Source organism: Papilio machaon, chromosome 23 (genome assembly GCF_912999745.1).
Source record: "Papilio machaon chromosome 23, ilPapMach1.1, whole genome shotgun sequence".
Taxonomy (NCBI): Eukaryota; Metazoa; Arthropoda; class Insecta; order Lepidoptera; family Papilionidae; genus Papilio; species Papilio machaon.
In genome coordinates this window covers 5592180-5615233 of record NC_060008.1, presented here as the reverse complement: position 1 = coordinate 5615233, position 23054 = coordinate 5592180, and the positions used below count along the sequence as shown (strand labels likewise).

Below are 23054 nucleotides of genomic sequence, written 5' to 3'. Positions count from 1 at the left end.
ATGTTTTAACGTCATAAACAAAGTCTATATAATTATAAAACCTCATTATATCAATAATTGCATGGATCTCAGTATGTTGCAGTTCCTCACGACTTGAAAATGTATTTTAATCATCACGATACGGGGACGATACGACTTAATTATTTTAGTAAATATAAAAGTAAGAAACAACGTATAAGTTACACAATGTTGAAGACTATCTTACTAATATTATAAATGCGAATGTTTGTATGGATATTTGTTTGAAGGTATCTCCAGAACCGCTCAATGCATCTTGATGAAATTTGGTACAGATGTAGAACATAGTCTGGAAGAACACATAGGCTACTTATAAAGTTTTAATGCCGCGCGGACAGAGTCACGAGCGACAGATTGTAATAAATATAAAACAGTATTGTTTGACCTCAGCGCATTCCGAATTTGCATTTGTATAGATTTAGACCACATTTGCCTGGTAATGGGCTTCGTTAATGTATTATTCATACAGCTACCATAATATATAATTTATCCATCAGTTTGTTGCGAAAATATTTCACTAGATATTTTCCTCGTAAGCCAAGTTATTTTGACAGCTAAACTATCTGTCAAAAAGGCTTATGTACTTTATGAACATTGAATTCAATGACCGCTCTGTTATTTAAATCCAAAGATGGTGTCAATAGGTTATCGATTACCAGTATTTTAAATATGTTGATCATGTCTAAAAGAGCGAAGTAAACAAATAGGTTAAAGACTAAAGGCTCCTACGTAGACAATCTAAAGTTCTAAAGCCACAATTTTGCTATGAACAAAAAAAACATGAACACAAGGGTAATGTTCATTTTTTTATTAACTTGATTAACTTGATTGTATCTATATTTAAAAATGACGTTAGAAAGAAGAACATATACGTTTTTATTGAATTAATCACATTAATTTGTAAAGTTTTGCAAAATTTGCGTTTTAAACATACAATACGTTACGCTTTACTTACAAAATTGTAGTGAGCGTGGAAAATATTTGATGTAGTTTTTTTTATTTTCATCTATTTAACATTAAGAAAAATAGAGTTATATCAATAACTCAATCTTTATTAACTATATTTATAACGAATATCAACTTGTTATTCGTTAAATAAGATCAAAATTCATGTAATTAGAGCGTAAAATGTTTCGTCTTGTTTTCTTGGCCATAGTTAACTACAGTTATAATACAATTCGGTCGTCGACACAGAATAACAGGTTCAACACAAGAATAAATTAAATAAAATAGCCAACTAGCTATAAAAGATTATGTACAATTTTTTTTTAAAGTTAAATAAAAACGAAATGAAAATTATGTTGAGTGAAGAATTATATATCCATCCATTTGGTAGACATCGAGTTTATATTTTGATAAAGAGGTGGCATAATGTCTACTAATACCTTTGTCTTTTAATTAAGAAAAATATAGGTGAAAAATATAGAAGATAATTGCGCGGGAAGTCGGAGTGTTATCATCGAGGTGTAGAAGTGAATAGAGTTTGATTATAAATGTTACTAATATTATAAATGCGAATGTTTGGATGGATGGATGGATGTTTGTTTGAAGGTATCTCCAGAACGGGTCAAAAATCTCGATGAAATTTGGCTATATAGATGATAGTCTAGAAGAACACAGGCTACTTATTATGTTTTTTAATTCCACGCGGATGGAGTCGCGGGCGACAGCTAGTATGTAAATAGTTTTAAGGTTAGTATTTTAACAACGTAATAAATGCATTTTTGGATGCCGAGCTGGTGTTATCAATTTATACAGGTCATTTAGAGGCTTAATTCGATATGGCTGTTTATTTATCTATGCCGATGTTTTCCTTCTTTTCGCCGACAATAATATCATTGCTACGGGTAATGATAGGTCTAAGAAGAGATGATGAAATAATACTAATGACGAATCATCATCATCATCATCAACTTAGAGTAAGATAAATTCAGGGATATGACTGAGATGGAACTACAATTAACCATCAAATCAATTTCCCACTCTGAAAACTTCAGAGCGACATCTATATCTATATATATAAAAGAAAGTCGTGTTAGTTACACCATTTATAACCCAATAACGGCTGAATCGATTTGACTGAAAATTGGTGGGCAGGTAGCTTAGAACCAGGAAACGGACATAGGATAATTTTTACTCCGTTTTCTATTTTTTATTCCGCGCGGACGAAGTCGCTGGTAAAAGCTAGTCTATATATAAAAGAAAGTCGTGTTAGTTACACTATTTATAACTCAAGATCGGTCGAACTGATTTATCTGAAAATTGATGGGGAGGTTGCTTAGAACTAGGAGACGGACATAGGAACTTTTTTATCTTGTGTGCATTTTTTTTTATTCAGCGCGGACGGAGTCGCGGGTAAAAGCTAGTCTTAAATAAATCATAATATTTTCTTGTCGACATCCTCCGTATATGACAAGAATAATAACTCTGTCTGTCGTTCTGTATAACAATATACTATTTAAGGTCATTTTTGGTGTCAATACTGTATCAAAGGTCTCAGGAGTCAAACAATAGACTGGTGTCAAGGGGAAAAACTTTAACATATTTCCTGGAAAACTGCGCTGCGCTATGAATAAACCATAAAGGATAACGCTCACTGATAAAACAATGAAACGGAAAAAACTCAACGAATCCCTTAACATATATAGCTATGTTCAGACACCAACTGGGCGTAATACGCATTTAACTCATCATGAAAAATAATAGATTCAATGTTTTGATACAGGTGTTGTCAACCCTAGGTGCATTTACCTTGAGTTCTGATATTAGGATTAAGATGCGTCGTTATCACGCGCTGACCTTCATCTCGTGCTAACGCTACTGGCGAAACATTTGTCTGCAAACATTGACTTTTATTTAGCAAAGAGTATTTGAAATATAAGTGAATATAGCATAATTTGTTTACATCTTTCCCAAATTAGTTTATTAGTTTTACATAAAGGTTTTACATATTTATCTCGCGTTTACGTAACGTGAGGAAAATATGAAATGCAAAAAAAATACACAATTCTATATGTAAATACATCATCTTCAGGTATACATCTCCACCGAGGGGCTCAGTGCCTACCCTAAGTTAAGGGTGACTAGGCCTAGTACTTGGTGAACTTCACACATATAATTGAATTACTTCTCAAATATGTGCATTACGATGTTTTCCTTCACCGAAAGAACGTCGGATACATGGCGGGATTCGAACTCAGGACCTGCAGATTGCAAGTCAAGTGCTTAACCCCTGAGCCACCGACGTTCTAAATACACTTTATTGAAAATTTATTAACGTTTTTCAGTAACTAAGTCACGGTCAATATGACTCGTTTTTTTAAATTAATGTTAGATGATAAGACAAATGAAATAAATAACTGAAACGTTTTAAGGTTATTCCGAATTAAAATTATAGCTGACAAGACAAAGGTTTTTTTAAGGTAAATTAACATGTCACGTCTTAATTACTTCAAGACAAACGAATCTATAGAATTAACAAAGAAAATACGTCTTCATATCCAATTTTATCAAAATCGGAATTTCAGAAATTAAATCATGACTTTCATTTAGGATTTAACTTGTTTTAACACTTAAAATGTTACTAATATTATAAATGGGAATGTTTAGATGGATGGATGTTTGTTTGAAGGTATCTCCAGAACGGCTCAATGGATCTTGATGAAATTTAGCACAGATGTAGGACATAGTCTGTAAGAACACATAGGCTACTTAATAAGTTTTTTTTTTATTTCGTGCGGACGGAGTCGCGGGTGAGAGCTAGTGAGAAATAAATCCACGTAAAGTTAATATTTCGGTAAATAAGTAAATGTAATACATAATGTTTTTTTTGAAAACGCTTGATTTTTTTCTTAAAGAAATGTTGCGCTTCTACTTAATAAAGTAAATGTTAAAGTCTTCGTACACTTTAACAGGCTGCAATATTTCAATAAACATGGCATGTTTTAATAATTATAAAACAACGCAAAGATTTTATCTTTGTCCCGCACCGGTGCGGTGGGGGACAGATTTAAACGTTGGCCGCATCAAACCGGCCTTTACCAATTTACATCAAGTGCTGAGAATTTTATAGTGTTTGTTATATATTCTTATGAGTAAAAGAGACAACGATTTATTTGACAATTGTTTATGGTAAATTGTTAGTGGTATGACTTATGTAATTGTGAGCTAGTCATCTCTTTCGTTTTTATATATTACTAGCTGTCGCCCGCGACTCCGTCCGCGCGCAGTTAAAAAAAAAAGTTTTTTTTAACATAACCCCCCCCCATTTAGTAATGGGGGGGGTTATGAAAAATAGATGTTGGCCGATTCTCAGACCTACTGAATATGCTCACAAAATTTCATGAGAATCGGTCAAGCCGTTTCGGAGGAGTTCAAGTTCGAACCCCGTGACACGAGAATTTTATATATTAGATACAAATATACTTTATTGTGCACTATCATGGTGTTACAAAAAAAGAAAGTACATCAAGGTTTTCACAAAAGTCGCAGTCTTATCGCTAAGCTATCTCTGCTACACAAACTTTGAGTAGAAATTAAACTAAGTAAACCAAATCGGTAGAGTACACACGAACAGTGAAAAGAAATAAAAAAATAACAATAGAAATATTAATATAAAATAATACAATATTTCGGCAATTCTACTAAATATATACAAATATAATACCTTCATGAGAATGTTGATCATGTTATAGCCAAATTAGAGCTGCAGATAGTGATCTTTGACATGTTTTTAAACGATTCAATACTTTCATTGCATCGAATAGAGAAAGGTAAGAAGTTCCATAGATTCACAGCGTACACCGTGAACTGAAAACTGACGGTTAAAAAAAAGTTCTATGTATCTATGGCTAAGTATCTAGTACCTGTTATTGGTATGAAAAAAAAGTTAAAAATAATCGGTACTTTAATCGGAATGCCGGGCTACAGATTTATTGTTTTACAAAATTTAAACCTTATGTGTAATGATTTATTTCTCAAAGTATATGAATATTTCATGTATGTATTAAATTCAAAAACATTTGCATTCTTACTGTACAAATGAATGTCGGAATAACATCGCTAAATATAGTCGACTCCCACGCTTCTGCTATTTTAATTGCCCACGATAATTATTTTTAACTTCGAGTACGTGTTATTTAATATGAGACAATCTTGTCGATGACCTACATAAAGTATCAAGAATATGAAATCCTGCTCTGAATTAAAATTAACCTAAATTTTCTTTGGCAAAACAATACCTTGAATCTTGATGTTTAGTCTGTGTACTACAAAAAGATCTTTCCATAGAGATATAGATAAGTTCTTTAAATATCTTTCCCTTAGTAAGAATGCAAAGACTATCAGAATATCTCAGCAAACATTTGCTGTCTACTTACGTAGCCTCCTATAGCTTTATCTTGGTCAAACAGCTATGAGATTATGTTAAAATTGTGCACACATCTCAAGGGTGAATACCTGCTGTTAATTTTGGATTTAGATAGCTACTGGGTTTGTTTATCTTAATATTTCATTTATCTAAACGTACCAATTCAATATTGCCGTTTTCTGCCGCAATGCTAGAAAAAGATCCCACAATCTGTTATAGATAAACGACGCCTACTTTTTTATCTTGCAATTTTATCAACAGTATTTTGTTATTATTATTTTGCAGGCGCTGTTTAACTAAGGCTTAATGAAATAAATATTTTTTTTGTAAAAAAAAAAACATCGTATATTAGGTTAAAGGACGTCTCATATCTTTATTTTAATAATATTATTCGCCTCAACATTATTGTTACCTTAAATCCTTTATAAGTTACTAGCTTTTACCCGCGACTCCGTCCGCGCGGAATAAAAAATAGAAAACGGGGTAAAAATTATCCTATGTCCTTTTCCTGGTTCTAAGCTACCTGCCCACCAATTTTCAGTCAAATCGATTCAGCCGTTCTTGAGTTATAAATAGTGTAACTAACACGACTTTCTTTTATATATATAGATTTATTTGAAAGCGAAGACAAATGGAAAAGTGTTTTTCTATTTTCTGACTTTAAGGAATTATTTTCAGATGTATGGTCGCTACCAACGCGACCTCAGCGAAGCGGCCAGAGAGGAAGCGAGAAGACTAAGAAGATTAAGAAAAAGAAGAAGAAAAGATGACAAGTTGCGGCAGAAGGAACTGGAAGCAACAGGAAAGCACAGGCCCAGAGGAAAGGTGTTTAAAGTAGTAGGTGAGTATCTTTCCTATCTCTTATATATAAAATTCTCGTGTCACAATTTTCGTTCCCGTACTCCTCCGAAACGGCGTGACCGATTCTCATGAAATTTTGTGAGCATATTCAGTAGGTCTGAGAATCGGCCAACATCTATTTTTCATACCCCTATTAAGTCTTTTTTAACTGCGCGCGGACGGAGTCGCGTGCGACAGCTAGTGTTTATACCTATATAAGCTTACTTTATGTAGGTATTTGACATTTTAAATTGTTGCCCGAGACTCCGTCCGCCCGGGATTAGAAAAAATAAATTAGTAGCACTTCTTCCAGATTATGCGTAATTTCTAACAAACATCCAATTCAAATATTCGGATTTATAATATAAGTAAGTAAGATTTTATAGCGCGTAAATTTTACGTTGAGCCTGAAATAGAGTTGTAACTCGCAATATCCAGTAACAAACATTACAGTTTATGTAATAATTAAATTAAAAAAACGAACAGAAGGTCGCTTAGTGTTAAAACCTCTTTTTCACTGAACCTCTAGCCGCGCGTTACTAATGCTACCTAGTGGAAAAAGTAGTTTAACTCTTAAGTGATCTGATGTGAGACATCCGCGAGTTTTATTGTACTATTCCATTAGTAATAAATCAATGATATGAAGTGCGTTGCAGGTTATGTATGGAGGCATACATTCGCAAGGCTTGGCGAGGATTGGGTGTTCCTGGCATTGCTGGGCATCATCATGGCGGTCCTCAGCTTCGCCATGGACAGAGGCATCGCGGTCTGCAATAATGGTCAGTAGAATGTACAGATACAATAAGGAATCCTTAAGTTTGGCGTTAGATTTGATATAATTTATTTGTATCTCGACGCCGGAAAGCATAAACACTGTAACCCTTGAAATCGCGAATATGTTTTTCACACGTTAATAATTTCAACCATTATCAAACGATAATGATTCTATTATAGGTTAGCACAAACTACACAACATTGCTAAATACCGCATGCTTGTAGGCGTATCAGCTCACGAGTTATCATTTTTTTTGGCTCTCCTGTAAAGTTCATACTTTCGGGGTTACAGCGTTTACGCTTTCCAGCGTCGATATACTTGTTATAACTCTTTTCAAATGTCTTAGCGGCTCAAGGTTATCAGTGTGCAGTGCCTTCCTCTCGCATCCAGAGCTACGTCCCTCTACACTTAACTTAGTATTCTGCGCAGCGACTCGCGCGAAGTTAAGATCCGCCAAGATATCTGAAAGCATTTATACTCTCTTTTCATGCCTTAAGACTCCAAGCCGTTGCGAAATTTACATACATATAAACCCACATTCATAAACCTTACATACATCCAAAAACATTACCCTCTTGTTATTATGTGAGTTAAAAAAGTGGGTGCAATAGCTACATATGCGAAAATTTTACCCTTCTTTCAGTCGGTAATTTTTTTTTAAATTTATTTGTAACTACATTGTTATATTTTTTCATGCTGCTTTGCTTGCGAAGAGGTAATGTATTTTGACATACTATTGAGATGTATATTTAAAGACATGTAATGTTTATTTGTGTATTTACAGCCCGTATGTGGATGTACAGTGAATTAGCGACGTCTACGTTCAGTCAGTACGTAGCGTGGGTATCTTTGCCAGTCTGTTTGATCCTCTTCGCGTCGGGCTTCGTGCATATCGTCGCAGCGCAAAGCATCGGTCAGTTGCTATCATATAAACAAATTGTATTGTTGAAACCCTAGTTTAAACTTTGTTTTTGTATTATTTGAACAGTGGAAACTCTCACGGATACATAGCTGGAAACAATCTTATAGACTGCATATGAAACCAATAGGTTTAAGTGTTTAACGTACTGCATACAGCGGTTTGCTTGTCAACTGTTGATTGTTTTAAACCATTCCATAATGACTTGACGCCGTCCGTGTATGGCAACTCTAGATAACTAGGGCCATAGACGTAAATTACACCTTAACTAAGTTCTAAGTAATGTAAAGTAAGAATTATTGGGATACATTTAAAGAATTTAGTTATGCGTTGATTTCAGGTTCCGGTATCCCAGAGATGAAGACCATCCTCCGAGGAGTTCACCTGAAGGAGTATCTGACATTCAGAGCTCTCATCTCCAAGGTCATCGGTCTCACAGCCACCCTTGGATCCGGTCTACCGCTGGGTAAAGAGGTAAGGAATGGCTTATTATCCGTGACATTTAAAATTGTACAAATATTAATATACTAGCTGTCGTCCGCGACTCCGTCTGCGCGAAATTTAAAAAAAAAAACGTAATAAGTAGCCTATGTGTTCTTCCAGACTATGTTCTACATCTGTGCCAAATTTCATCAAGATCTGTTGAGCTATTTCGGATATACCTTCAAACAAACATCCATCCATCCATTCATCCATCCAAACAATCGCATTTATAATGTTAGTAAGATTAACAAAAATGTAACGACGAGGATGGGATTCGAACCCACGCGTGCAGAGCACATTGGATTAGCAGTCCAACGCCTTAACCACTCGGCCACCTCGTCTTGTACAAGTTACATCAAACATACATACAATTTGTATCAATTGTAATGCTCACAAATAACACACGTCTATAAATTATTCCGTTTTATGCAAATAACTGTTAATAGAATACATTTACCTTAAAAACATATGTAATTCTTTTACGGATTATCTTGATTACGTTTCATTTTATTTTATAACTTAATATATCTTGTCTTGTTGTGAACATTTACCCATTTGCAAAGAAAAAATGATAATTGCCCGAGGAGTTTGTAGTAATCTTGTCGAACTGGCCATCGAGAATATATGACATTTATATAGTCGTAAAATTTGATATATTCAACCTCTTTGATAGACAAGGAGTTTGTAAAGTAGAAAAAATTCGAACTGGTCACTGTGAATTAATATTTAAAAAAATAGTTTAGCGCGGGCATTTTAAATGAATGAAGAAATATTCTTTTAAAATCTATGAATAATTTTGTTAAAACAACACAGTTACGGCGGGTTCCGTTAATAACTAGGACAACAATTATCTGAAATTATTCTTCAGGGTCCATCAGTACACATCGCATCAATGGTGGCAACACTATTATCAAAGCTTGTGACAAAATTTCAAGGCATATACAGCAATGAGTCTCGTACTTCTGATATGTTGGCGGCAGCGTGCGCCGTCGGAGTGGCTTCTTGCTTCGCAGCACCAGTTGGAGGTTTTTATCTCTGTTTTCTTCAAAGATAATAAGCGAGCGGCCAATATAGTGCAGATGAAACAGAACTTTCTATTTCCAGGTGTACTCTTCTCTATAGAAGTAACGACAACTTATTTTGCGGTTCGGAATTATTGGCGTGGATTCTTCGCCGCTTGCTGTAGTGCTATTGTAAGTTTATTTTCTTCAATCTTAAGGCCTAATTTTAGTCCACGTTCCCTTCCCATTCTTTTCTTATAAGTAAAGGATAAGAAAAGGAAGTAGATTTGACAGAAGAGGTGACGCATAGGAAGAGGATATATCCTCTTTCTATGCATTTCATTTCTCTGTCGAATTAAAGGTAGGGAACGCATTTACAATTGCAGTTTCAAGTGACTGTTTTCTCGTTTGCCACCTTATGATATAAAAAAGTGTTATGTTCGTAACAGTTACCGAAAACTCAAAGATTTTGATCCTAGGATCGTTGTTATGGATCGTTTATTGGGTTTGAGGTATTTTCTATCTCGTGTACAGATGTTCCGTCTACTGTCGGTGTGGTCAGGTGCACTGCCGACAGTAAAGCCGCTGTTCCCCACCAACCTTCCCCAGGACTTCCCCTTCGACCCTCAGGAGTTTGCCGTCTTCGTACTGCTTGGGTGAGGAAATTTATATGAAGTACAAGTATGAAATAACATCATTTTACTTTTTTTTTAATTTTTTTTTAGTAAAAAAATAATCCACACGAATTATTTAACATGATTTATTACTAAATTATCCAAATATATTGTATAAAGAGAAAAAAAAATTATTCAAATCTCGTGTGTTTCACTCATTTAATACAAACTAATAGTAATATTTTGTATGTATGTATGTATATGGATGTTGCAGCATAGTTTGCGGTCTGCTGTCAGCGCTGTGGGTCTTCCTCCACCGGCAGTACGTACTCTTCATGAGGAACACAAAGACCCTCAGCAACTTCTTGCAGAAGAAGTACGTTATCTTTAACACATATACAAAATAATAAAAACAAATAAAAAATAATTTTCTTATATAAAGGGACAATTTCTTTCTTATAGTGGTTAAATATTCACTAAGGGAGGCATTTAATATAGACTTAATGTCACCCGCGACTCCGTCTGCGCGGAATTATAAAAAAAACTTAATAAATAGCCTACGTGTTCTTCCAGACTATGTTCTACATCTATTCTTGTTTCATCAAAATCCGTTGAACCGTCTAGAGATACCTTCTAATAAACATTCATCCATCTATCCATCCATCCATCCAACCATCAATCCATCCAACCATCCATCCATCCATCCATCCATCCATCCATCGATACATCCATCCATCCATCCATCCATCGATACATCCATCCATCCATCCATCCATCCATCCATCGATACATCCATCCATCCATACATCCATCCATCCATCCATCCATCCATACATCCATCCATACATCCATCGATACATCCATCCATCCATACATCCATCCATCCATCCAACCAACCAACCATCCATTCATCCGTACACCCAGCCAACTAACAATCAATCCATACATCCAACCATCTATCCATCCATACATCTTAACAAATTTATAATATTAGGGTTTAATAAGTTTATAATTTGCCTAGTGATATAACAAAACGGTGGAGTGACATAAGTGATGTGTTCCAGCCGCTTCATCTACCCTGGCGTGATGACTTTGGCTGTGATGTCTGTTCTGTTCCCGCCCGGCATCGGCAGGTTCATGGCCGCGGACCTCGGCAACCAGGAGCAGGTCTCATACATACATACATACATACATTATCCAAAAAAAAATAACTACATCCAATTATCTATTTTAGAAGTTAGTTGTTAATGTTAGAAGTCAGAATTTGAAATAAAACACAAGTCTAACTATAAATGAACTAGCTTTTGCCTACGACTCCGTCTGTACCTGTGTTCTTCCTGACTATGATCTACATCAGGGATTTCCTAAGTGGTCGATATCGAACTTAAAGCATTGTTAATTCTCACTCTGTCTTCTATTGACATAAGTCAGAATAAATAATAATAATTAATCTTAAAAATAGGTAATTTGGCAATGGGGGGTCTGTAGTAATAGTTCATTTTGGAAAAGGGGGTCACTTATTCATAATAGTTTGGGGGTCGCTAGTCTACATCTATCTCCAAATTTCAGACAGATTTAGAAGTACTAGAGATAACTTCAAACAAACATCCATCTAAACCAGTGATTGTCAAACTTATTTCTTTCACCGCCCCCTTTGAAAATTAATTATTTTTCAGCGACCCCATTTTTTATTCACCCCTAAAACTTAAAAACCACAATTTCATTACTTTAATTAATTTCAACGCCCCCCTCTAGGTTTCAAATGCCCCCAAGGGGGCGTTATCGCCCACTTTGGGATACTGATCTTAACATTCGCATTTATTATATTAATAAGATGTATTTGTGATTTTATCACACACTAAATGTACACTTAGGTGGGCAATTAACGACTGAGCGTAACTTCTCCAGGTGCTATCCCTGATGGCCAACTTCACATGGGCAGACGAGCTGACAGCGGAGCAGGCGGCGGTGGTGTCTCACTGGGAGACACCTGAAGTTGACCTCTTCGGATGTCTCTGTATCTACTTTGTTTCTATTGTAAGTAGTCAGAGGATTTGTCAGGGGAGGAGACACATGGGAAAAGAAAATCTCTTTTTATCCCTTCAATAGATTACAGGAAATGCATGGACAAATGTCTATGAGAAGTGGTAATTTCGCTATTTTTGCGAATTTAATTTGACACTGTTGTAATAAGTTGACATTATATATAACATATTTATTATATATTTGATTTGGGACGTCATTAATAGGAGTACTCTACTGTCCGACGTGCCAACTTAAGCGCTGGCTGATTAGATGTCTATGAGAAGTGGTAATTTCGCTATTTTGGCGAATTCAATTTGACACTTTTTGTTATAATAAGTTGACATTGTCAGATTTTGATTTGGCACGTCATTAATATGAGTACTCTACTGCCCGACGTGCCAACTTAAGCGCCTGCTGATTAGATCATTCGAAAGTACATTCCATTTCAAGTAAAATTTAATTTAAACAGTGTTATGACGTCATAGATGTCAAATGAAAAAATAGGGTCAGCAAAAAAGTTGTTTACTATAACTTTTTTTTTGTTGAAATCTGTAATTTTTTTTAACAATTCCATGTCATTGATTCTCAATAAATTTATGTAAAATCGAATAAATTTATTGAATAAATAGCTATTATATTAATATTTACATAGCTGATTGTATTGTAAATGAATAATTAATGACATTATTACATAAAAAAACAAACACACATAAGCACAAACACATACACACGTGCACACGCGCACACATACAAGCATACTGTATAAATAAATACCTATTTAAGACTTAAATTAAAAGAAGGCACTACCTCCTGTAATATAGGTCTCCCCTCCCACCTGCTACAGAAGGCAGAGTCCTAAGAAATAGTAATATTTTTGTGAATCAATAAAATTTATTTTATTTTATATATAACTTAGTAATTAACAAAGAATATTGCAAGAGATTAGAAAATAAAACATCTTTAAAACAATTTATATCTTATTGCATTATAATTCCCGGAGACCTAATTTTAGTCCTCTTTCCTATCCCACCCCTTTTCTTATAAGGAATGGGAAAGGGAGGTGGATTTGATGGAGGAGATGCATAGGAAGGTTAAATATTCTCTTTTTGTGCGTCTCCTCCTTCGTCTATTGAGGGTAGGCAACTGCTAATTGTGAATGTCTATGGTCAGCGGTCGCTTGGCCATTTCGGCGAAATCATGTGGCTGTTTGCTCGTTTGCCATCTTGTAAAATAAAAAAAAAATTGAATTTCAAATAAAGATAATCTATAATTCTTTACAGTTCTTCTTAAGTATGGTGTCGTGCACTTTACCCGTCCCGGCGGGTATATTCGTGCCCGCCTTCAAGATGGGTGCGGCATTGGGCAGACTGACGGGCGAAATAATGCACTACTTCTGTCCCTTGGGTGTTGCATACGGAGGACATATACAGAAGATATTACCCGGTAACTTTCAAATCTAGTTAGAGAATTAAATACGCTTCCCATTTAGATATATATTTTATTTTGAAGAAATGTTAAATTTTACAAATGGGTAGGAAATAAATTTCCTCGACTATGTCGTAAAATGCAGCGTAACAAAGTCTAAAGAATCCATTCAATTTTCAATTAATATTATTGAATTTATTATGTATAATCCAAAATGGCCGACGTTCATAAAACGGCGGATAACATACTTTTGTACAACCACTCCAATATGGGTAAAAATTAAATGACTTGACTTGTAGAATATTCTGAAATAGTCAAAATTAGGAATTTAGAGAAGTAGATTTTGGATTAGAAACAATTAGACATTTAAAAAGTAACCTAAAACTAAAAACTTTAAAGAAATATATGAAGTCTTTCGACTGTCATCAGGGTTATCAGACATCTTCTAACGGGCGTGGACTTGCGGGTATTACAATAAAATAACTGTTGTAACAATTATCACAATTAAAACTATCGATGATACAATTAATGTCATTACTAAAGTAATTTAGGATTGTTAAGATAGAATTGGATTTAAGTATAGTAACGTCCACCGAGCACGTGGTTGCGTGCGCACCTTATGACGATTCAAACCGAACTGACAGATTTGTCAAGATGGCCGCCCTACCAGTGCTCGGTGTTCGTTATGGGTATTGACAGCGCCAACATATATAACAATAATAAATAATAACTAAAATATATTATTAAAAATAGTCAATTTAGACAAATTTCCGAAGATTCAGACAACTTTCCCCATTTAAATAGCTAAAAAATTAAAATAGACTTTTAAAAAAACATTTCTTAGAGCTTTATTATAATTTTTTTTACTAAATAATAAATAATTTGTATGTATGTATGTATTGTAATTCAGTAAAAATATATTATCAGGTGGTTATGCGACTGTTGGTGCAGCAGCATTCACCGGAGCTGTCACACACACCGTCTCCACCATTGTCATTGTCAGCGAGATGACAGGACAGGTCATCTATTTTTATATCATCATCACCTCACTATACATCACCACTGAGGGGCTCAGAACCTACCCTAAGTTAAGGGTAACTAAGACATAGTCATCACTGGTCAAGTGCGGGTTGACTTCACACATATCATTGAATTTCTTCCAAACACATTGGTACATGGCTGGATTCGAACCCAGGACCTGCACATTGCAAGTCAAGTCTGATTTGATCTAGAATTCCCGTACAATAATCTAGGTTAAAAATTTTGCTTGAATACTAAAGTAAAAAGCATTATACATTTTGTCCCCTTTCTTTCCCAACATTTTCTTAGAAGGAAGTCATAAGAAGGGGAAGTGGATCTAATAGTGTAAGAGACATTGGAAAGTGATATATTCTATTTCAGATTATTGTTAAAGTCGCTTCGCCATTTAGGCGAATTCAATTTAAAAAAAAAACATGACAGGATTCGAACCCAGGACATGTAGATTGCAAGTCAAGTGCTTAACCCCTGAGCCATCGACATACTCTGTCACTGATCTAGAACTTTGTTTGAATACTAAAGTAAAAAGCGTTATACATCTTGTCCCCTTTTCTTTCCCAACATTTTCTTATAAGGATGTCATAAGAAGGGAAAGGGATCCTATTTCCGATTATTACTAAATTCGCTTCGCCATTTAGGCGAATTCAATTTAAAGAACACATAACAGGAATCGAACCTGAACATTGTAATAATAATAAAAATATACTTTAAATTAATTATTTATGTTCAGGTGACGCACATCTTACCAATGATGGCGGCTGTGTTAGCTGCTAACGCGACAGCATCACTGTTGCAGCCATCTTGCTTTGACAGTATCATACTTATCAAGAAATTACCTTATCTACCTGATCTACTGTCTTCTGCCAGCCGTGAGTCATTCACTCATTCAATTATTCAGTCGTTCACAGTTCATAAATTCACTCATCTATATATATAAAAGAAAGTCGTGTTAGTTACACCACTTATAACTCAAGAACGGCTGAATCGATTTGACTGAAAATTGGTGGGCAGATAGCTTAGAACCAGGAATAGGACATAGGATAATTTTTACCCCGTTTTCTATTATTTATTTTTTTTATTTCGCGCGGACGGAGTCGCGGGTAAAAGCTAGTTCAAAATATTAACAACATACACCAAAAAGTATATAATTTCAAAATTCGTTCATTTAAACAATCATTCACTCATTCAGTTATTTAATTATATAAATTTTTACATTAATAAGTTCGAAACATTTCTTTTTATAAAGTTATTTGCATAAAACGGAATAATTTATAGATGTGTGTTATTTGTGAGCATTACATTTGATACAAATTGTATGTATGTTTGATGTAACTTGTACAAGACGAGGTGGCCGAGTGGTTAAGGCGTTGGACTGCTAATCCAATGTGCTCTGCACGCGTGGGTTCGAATCCCATCCTCGTCGTTGCATTTTTGTTGAAAAATAAAAACTTGTTTCGAAAATTGAAAATTATATTACATTCCTAAAAGTCATTAAAAATATATTACTTATAAAAAAAATTAAAATGTTTTATGTAATTTTTCTCTTATATATTATTTGTTATATATATATAATGACATATGCAGGTATGTATGACATCTGTGTGGAAGACTTCATGGTGAGAGATGTCAAGTACATCTGGAACCGCATGACATTCCAGCAGCTCAAGGATATCCTCAAAGAGAACAAGGTAAAATTATTATGTTTAGAGAAAGAGATGATTCTTAACCATTACAGATTATATAGAACTAGTAATTTTAAGTTAATCAGTTAATTATTTTCGATTAATTATTATTCACGTGATTAATTAATTGATTAATTAACTATAATTAATTATTAGTTATATGTAATCTCCGATAGTCAACAACCATCTCTCTATCTTTAACAGTTCTTGTTCTATGTTAAATTAAATTATATTTATAATTAATTAAATTAATTAACTATAATTAATTACTAGTTATATGTAATCTCCGTTAGTAAACCACCCTATCTTTATCTCTAATAGTTTTTTTTGTATATTAAATTATATTAATTATTAGTTAAAATTAATTAACTGATTAATCAATAATTATTGTGTTATTTTTACAGACAATCAAGAGTTTCCCCCTCGTGGATAGTCCCACATCCATGGTGCTGCTGGGATCCATCCACCGCTGGGAGCTGGTGAAGGTGATAGAGAAGGCGGTGGGACGAGAGCGTCGTCTGCAGGTTGCTGCGCTGTGGCACAGAGAGGCAGAACTCAGGAGGAGGCATGAGGAAGCCAAGAAGGTCAGGCGACCCTCCAGGTTTGAGGTAAGTTTTCATTAAAATTCACTGCCCCCCCCCCCCCCCTTCTCCCTCAGCTGATCAGTCTATGGTAAATAAAAATTTAATGACCAGGTGACGCCGGCACCAGACATGCTGCAGGTGCCGGGCACCGGGATGACGCGAGGCACCTCCCTCACCACTAATGACCAGGGCGGATTGATACCCGGTAAGTGTTTTAACAGACCAATATTCATATTTTATTCACAAAAAAGCAAAAAAATACGTTTTTTTCGGGTAATCCTCGAAAAGCCTGGGCCAATTTTGACAGGATTTTCTCTGGAAGGTAGCTCATGTCCTCGGGCAAACTATAGGTTTTTTTTATTTAACTCTGCTCTGACGAAGTAAATAAGGAAAAAAGAACGCATACACTTTAAGTACTTTCTCGAAAGTCTTTTACTGATGCAAATAAAATTAGTATGATGTTGTGTATTATGACAAATTTACATCCAGCTCCAGGTCAGCTGTTCCGACCGAAGTCAATCCTGAAGAAGACGAACTCGTTCACATTGAGCCGTGGCCTCGTTGGTGGTGGCAACGCACCCCTCACACCACAACCCTCAGTCTACACCACTGTCACTGGCGCTGAGACCAGGTCGATATACCTTTAAACTAGTTAAAAAATCTGTACTGTGTAAAATAATCTTAAAAAGAAATACATTAATAATCAATCGTAATAAGACAAAAGAATTGTTTTTACAGAATCCGTGCAGCATTCGAGGCTATCTTCAAGAGATCCACATTGCTGCAGGATGTGGAGGGCGGGCTGCCAGACCAGCTCAGCCCCTCTCTACCTCGCAGCCCCTCCATCAACAAGAAAGTGCAACTGGTAACACATTCATATATAAAATTATTATCAAAATAACTCTACGGGTATTAAAAATATAGAGTGAAGCAGGTTGTGTATACATTATGATTACTTTTTAATTTAAAAGTCCAATTATTCAATGTTAAGCCTACTATTAACTAATAAAATTATTAACTAATTAATTAATAATTTAAGTTAATTATGTAACTATAATTATTAATTATACCTTTAATTAATAATCATTTTAACTATCACATGTAACATTATAATAAATTGTGTGCAGCCTCGAGAGCGTGTGTGCGACATGTCTCCAGAAGACCAGAAGGCGTGGGAACGACTGGAGATGGCAAAAGAGATTGACTTTGACCGCATGCTGCAGATCGCCAGAAAGAGAGACATGGTACGTCATCTAAATCATTTCTTAAGCCACATTTCCACTAAACAACAAACAACTGATATTAACGTGTTTTATTCCAGCATCCAGACGACCCAGAGTACGAAGATGAGCAGCTGTATATCTGCCACATTGACCCTGCGCCATTCCAGCTCGTAGAGAGGACTTCATTGCTTAAGGTAATACCTTGTATAGTGATATTTATTTTAATGTCAGCGATAAATTGTGCCAGAGGGTCGGTGGCTCAGAGGTTAAGCAGTTGAATTGCAATCTACAGGTCCTGGATTCGAATCTCGCCATGTACTAATATGTTTTCGATTTACATAAATAGATTTATCCGACGTTTTTATAGTAAAGGAATACATCCGTTTTAATATCACTAGAATTAAACTATTGATAGCAGAACTTAGTCAGGTAAGGAAAGATAGGTGTAATTGTTCATTATCTGAATATGTTGCAGGTCCACTCGTTATTTTCAACCCTGGGGGTGAGTCGCGCTTACGTCACAGCTATAGGACGGCTCATAGGTGTCGTCTCATTGAAAGAGGTGAGCGCTGAATGAATTAATTTATTGATTAATATTAATTAATCAAACCGTTAACTATTAATTAATCGGTTAATTAGTTGAATAATTTAAATTAATCTTCTAATTAACTATACAATATATTCCAGTTACGCAAAGCTATCGAGGACGTGAACTCCGGCGCGCTGACAGTGAGCAGCAGACCTTCTCCTCCCAGCACTCCACCTCCTCCTCTCATCAAGGTGCACAGCTCTGAGCCAGCACCACCCAGCGACAGCGAGACTGCCAAACTCACCACCAACTGACCTCATCCACCACCACCAGACAATGGTAACTTGTAACACATAAAACTAATATTATAGAACTTTTTTTATACAATAACTAACTGTAGACAGCGATTCCGTCTGTGCTGAATTAAAAAAAAAATCTATTCTTCTAGGTTATTATCCACATCTTTGATAAATTTCATCGAATTCCGTTTCATCTATCCATCCATCCATCCAAACATTTGCATTTATATTAGTAAAAGCAAATGAGTAAGCGATTACCTAATTTATTATTATTATTATAGATAACATTGCCGTCCTTTAATATACAGAGGAGGGGACGCACGGAAAGATATTTCCACTTCCTATGCATCTCCTCCATCAAATCCACCTCCCCTTCCCATCCTTTCCTTATAAGAAAAGGAGTGGGAAGGGAAAGAGGACTAAAATTGGTCCTCCATCACCACACTCATCAGACTGTAGTTGGAATTACTTCCACTTGAGGCCGTCTTCTGTGAGGTCGTGGTATTTCACCATTCATATAACAGATGTAGCTAACGTCTACTGCTGTTATCTTTTAAACGAAAAAAAATAATTAAGTAGACAGAAGAAAGAATAACAGAAGTAGAAAAGAAGGAAAGTTTAATCTATATCTGGTATATGTTTTTGTTTCAGATTTATACAAAAAAAAACATCGGATAGTTTAGTATCCGACTCATATTTGGTGCTTTACTATATTTTAGTCACAAATATTTTATATGTGATCCGTTTTTGTAATATATTTATTTATATACCTCAGTTAAATATTAATAAGTGAAAATGTCAGCAGCTCATTTTAAAAGTGTTATTGTATAAATTAATTAAAAACGGCTTAACTGACTGATTGTCTGACGGCACCGACTAGTTTCGGACCCGTTGGGAGTCTCAGTCAGGTCACTCAGTAGATCTGAAACTAGTCGGTGCCGTCACCAGACAATCAGTCAGTTAAGCCGTCCTTTAATTAATTTCTTATTATGTCTCATGAAAGTTTAAACAAATTAAGTTTTATATGTTCGAAAAAAATTTATACACAATACGCAAACGCTACTCTATTCATTCGGAATAACTTTTTTTTTTTAAAACATTTTTCGGTACATAAATTTGTACTAATAATAAATTAGAACGAAAAATAGTCAGAAACTTGAGATATATTTACATTTTTTTTGCGTTTACAATTTTTTTTCCATTTAAGAGATTTTTTTCTCAACACGTATTGGATTAAAATAGAATATTTTATAATAAATAAATAATTTTTATTATGCATTTTTTGGACCAAATAAAAAAATAAGCCTATATTCGATACCAAAATTTCTGCCACAATTAAGGCTTGTGATCAAAAAAAATCATTCCAAATTAATTTATATAATTTAATGTTTATTTATAATTAAGTTAAAAAATATTTCCTCTGTGCCATTGTAAGGCTAACTCTTTACTGTGACGGGATTATATCACTTAATGCATTTAAGTTTAAGCTCAAAATGGTACATCAACATCCGTCCTAATACAAAAAAAATCTATTAAAAAAAAGGTAAATTGTTAGCAGATGACAAAACCTCGTACATACATACATTTGGTGATTTTTTATATAAAAAACTGAAATTTGAATATTCAAAAATTGTTTCTAAAGTTAACAGAATTGAACTCAAATCAAAAAACTTACCTAACGAAATTAAATTCAATGGGTCCTATATATAAGGGGGGCAAGGTAAAAAATTGATGATTTTTTTTTCCTTTTTTTTGTGTTAAAAGCTACCTATTAGTTTAATTAACAACATGCACTAAATAAAATACACATTTACACGTGTATTTTTTTACTGAAGTAAAGGGGCTTATGTGTCCTATTGTCATATATGGTCGAAACTATGAGAGGCTTTTCTGAATTGTCAATTTGCACATAGACCTTTATTCGTAGGAGCCACCGAAATATGTACAATTTTTAAATTTACACAAAACTTTTGATTAATTTTGACGTCAGTATTTTTTTTTTAATAATTTCCATCTATTTCGTCTTTAAAAATAATCCCATTCTATTTTAGATCTTAAAGCTTAGACAATACGTAATAATTTAGATTGTACAATGATTGAGGTTTTGTAAAAATTTCGTACCTCTGACCTTACTAACTGGTTGTTTAGTGATAACAAAGTTGTGATAGTAAAAATATATACAATTTTTTATAATTAAATCAAATAATTAACCAAAAAAAAATTGTGATAAAATTTGGTCCTAAAATATTTGTTAAAATTACTAAGAGTAATAAAAAATCGTTTTCAAAATAATATAAAAAATGTTTTTTATTGCGACTTAAATAACAACGAATATTTTTTTTTTAATCGAATGGAATGCTTTTAGGATCTATAGAAAATTCTGGATCAATTTCCAAAGTTCTCTTTGTTGGAAGAATCTGTGACTTTTAAATAGCCTTTCACATGGTTTACCACGGTTATTAAAAAATGAAATAAAAAAAATGATATGCCACTTAATTTTAAACATAACTTATTGACAAATTATTCATAAAAATTGTAATTTATATAATTATTTCAAGTTAACTTTATATTTATCATACAGAATTGAAATAGACTACCTCAAGGTACTCAAATAGGATCCACCGTCTAGAAAAGGTTACGAAACTTATTTCCTCTGATCCAGGATTTTCTACTACTTGTAAAATAAATTGTTAATTTTAATTTATATTTAAGACAAAGAATATTGTTGTCATTTGAACGTTAGTTGCATTTTTATTGTGATCTGTTGCTTTTTAGTTAATAAATGATGTGTTGTGAGATTAATCTGATTTTTTTATTATAATAAAAAATCCTTGAACTTTACGATGCAAATACTGAGTAAAGAAGCTATTAAATTTGGTAAGAAAAGAAATAAAACACACGAGCGTTTTTTAATGCATTTAAATTCAGAGCTCCAGCTATAATACAATATTGCACGATAAAAAAAGCGTCAAGTTTTAAAAGCTACAAGCGATAGACTTGTAGGAGAAGTCACAGAACAGACGACTTTAGCGATGTCTTGTATAGGAGGCGAAGACCCACTTTGAATCACTGCACCAGCGGAGTAGTAGTAGTAAGTTTTAAAAGCGCTGCCATATGTCATAGAAAAGTACTTCTATTTGAACATTTGTGCGCGATAAAAAAAACGCTCGTGCAAATGAGAGTTTAAGCTTTTAAAATGTTGTTTTTTCCATATCAATTGGCATCGTAGAGTGTCGGTGGCTCATGGGTTAAGCACTTGACTTGCATTCTGCAGGTCCTGGGTTCGAATCCCGCCATGTACCAATGTGTTTTTCGATTTTCAATTTACATATGTACATTTGTCCGACGTTCTTACGATGAAGGAAAACATCGTGATGCAACCTGCACATATCTGAGAAGAAATTCAATGATATGTGTGAAGTCAACCCGCACTTGGCCAGCGTGGTTGACTATGGCCTAAACACCCCTAAGTTAGGGTAGGCTCCGAGCCCCTCGGTGGGGACGTATAGTGAGCTGATGATGATGATAATGATGAATTGGCATCTGATGGCTTTTTACTTTAAACATCAAGCTACTTTGAAGTACTAGACCAGTATAGATGTGTGAGTGGTTTTGGAAACGCCTAACATTTGTAGCCAAATTATAAAATAATTTAAATTTCGTCTGTGAGTTAATCAACTCTCCGTAGTATTCTTATGTCGAAGTATTAAAGGAAACAAAAACAAAATGATAACAATTTCTCAACCCTCATTTATTCTATCACTTATATCTATAATACTTTATAGAAATATTATATTCCAGTAACTAATATATCTAAGTCACAAAACCACAGGTCTTATTTAAGTACATAGACCAACTGGGAAATATCAATTAATTGTTTATTCGATATTCAATCTTATACTAAACAATATTAAAACCAAACAATATGTTTTACAATCACTTTTTTTAGTAAATATAATATTATCAAATTTTATTATTGGGATTACGAGTATTTTTGTATAAAAAAAATGTGAATTTTATCTTAGAAATGACAAAACCAACTTAACAGCGCTGTTGTTTCACTTTTCAAAAATACACGAAAATTTCAAGCTTCATAGACTTATTTGTCTGACAAATATCTTTACAGATGTCTGTAATATATAGTTTATATTACGCCAGTACAGTAGGACAGTAGCTCTCAAAATCAATGGCATACAACTGGTAAAATATAAACACTAACTGGAGCCAGTGA

At 34.3% G+C, this 23054-nt stretch overlaps 1 protein-coding gene and 2 non-coding genes across 5 annotated transcripts in view; 2 read left to right on the top strand and 1 right to left on the bottom strand.

Annotated features, from left to right (window-relative positions):
• The window catches only part of LOC106707734 (chloride channel protein 2), a 50647-nt gene extending 31056 nt beyond the window's left edge, over window positions 1-19591 (top strand). For 2 of the 3 annotated variants that reach the window (XM_045683816.1, XM_045683815.1), the window contains 23 exons: window positions 6065-6227; window positions 6883-7005; window positions 7786-7914; window positions 8261-8394; window positions 9272-9428; window positions 9508-9596; window positions 9939-10060; window positions 10293-10394; window positions 11083-11185; window positions 11927-12055; window positions 13324-13486; window positions 14396-14487; window positions 15237-15375; window positions 16091-16194; window positions 16593-16796; window positions 16884-16977; window positions 17262-17403; window positions 17511-17637; window positions 17900-18016; window positions 18094-18189; window positions 18471-18557; window positions 18683-18863; window positions 19475-19591. In XM_045683816.1, the coding sequence (XP_045539772.1) occupies window positions 6065-6227; window positions 6883-7005; window positions 7786-7914; window positions 8261-8394; window positions 9272-9428; window positions 9508-9596; window positions 9939-10060; window positions 10293-10394; window positions 11083-11185; window positions 11927-12055; window positions 13324-13486; window positions 14396-14487; window positions 15237-15375; window positions 16091-16194; window positions 16593-16796; window positions 16884-16977; window positions 17262-17403; window positions 17511-17637; window positions 17900-18016; window positions 18094-18189; window positions 18471-18557; window positions 18683-18838 (2772 nt within the window). In that variant the 3' untranslated portion in view covers window positions 18839-18863; window positions 19475-19591. Of the gene's footprint in view, window positions 1-6064; window positions 6228-6872; window positions 7006-7785; window positions 7915-8260; window positions 8395-9271; window positions 9429-9507; window positions 9597-9938; window positions 10061-10292; window positions 10395-11082; window positions 11186-11926; window positions 12056-13323; window positions 13487-14395; window positions 14488-15236; window positions 15376-16090; window positions 16195-16592; window positions 16797-16883; window positions 16978-17261; window positions 17404-17510; window positions 17638-17899; window positions 18017-18093; window positions 18190-18470; window positions 18558-18682; window positions 18864-19474 lie in introns of those variants that run through there. The other variant, XM_045683817.1, reaches the window with a different exon arrangement.
• Window positions 8663-8744, bottom strand: Trnas-gcu. Its single transcript has one exon. It is a non-coding gene; the product is annotated as a tRNA-Ser (tRNA).
• Trnas-gcu lies at window positions 15848-15929 on the top strand. The gene has a single exon. It is a non-coding gene; the product is annotated as a tRNA-Ser (tRNA).
• Window positions 19592-23054: the final 3463 nt, after the last annotated feature.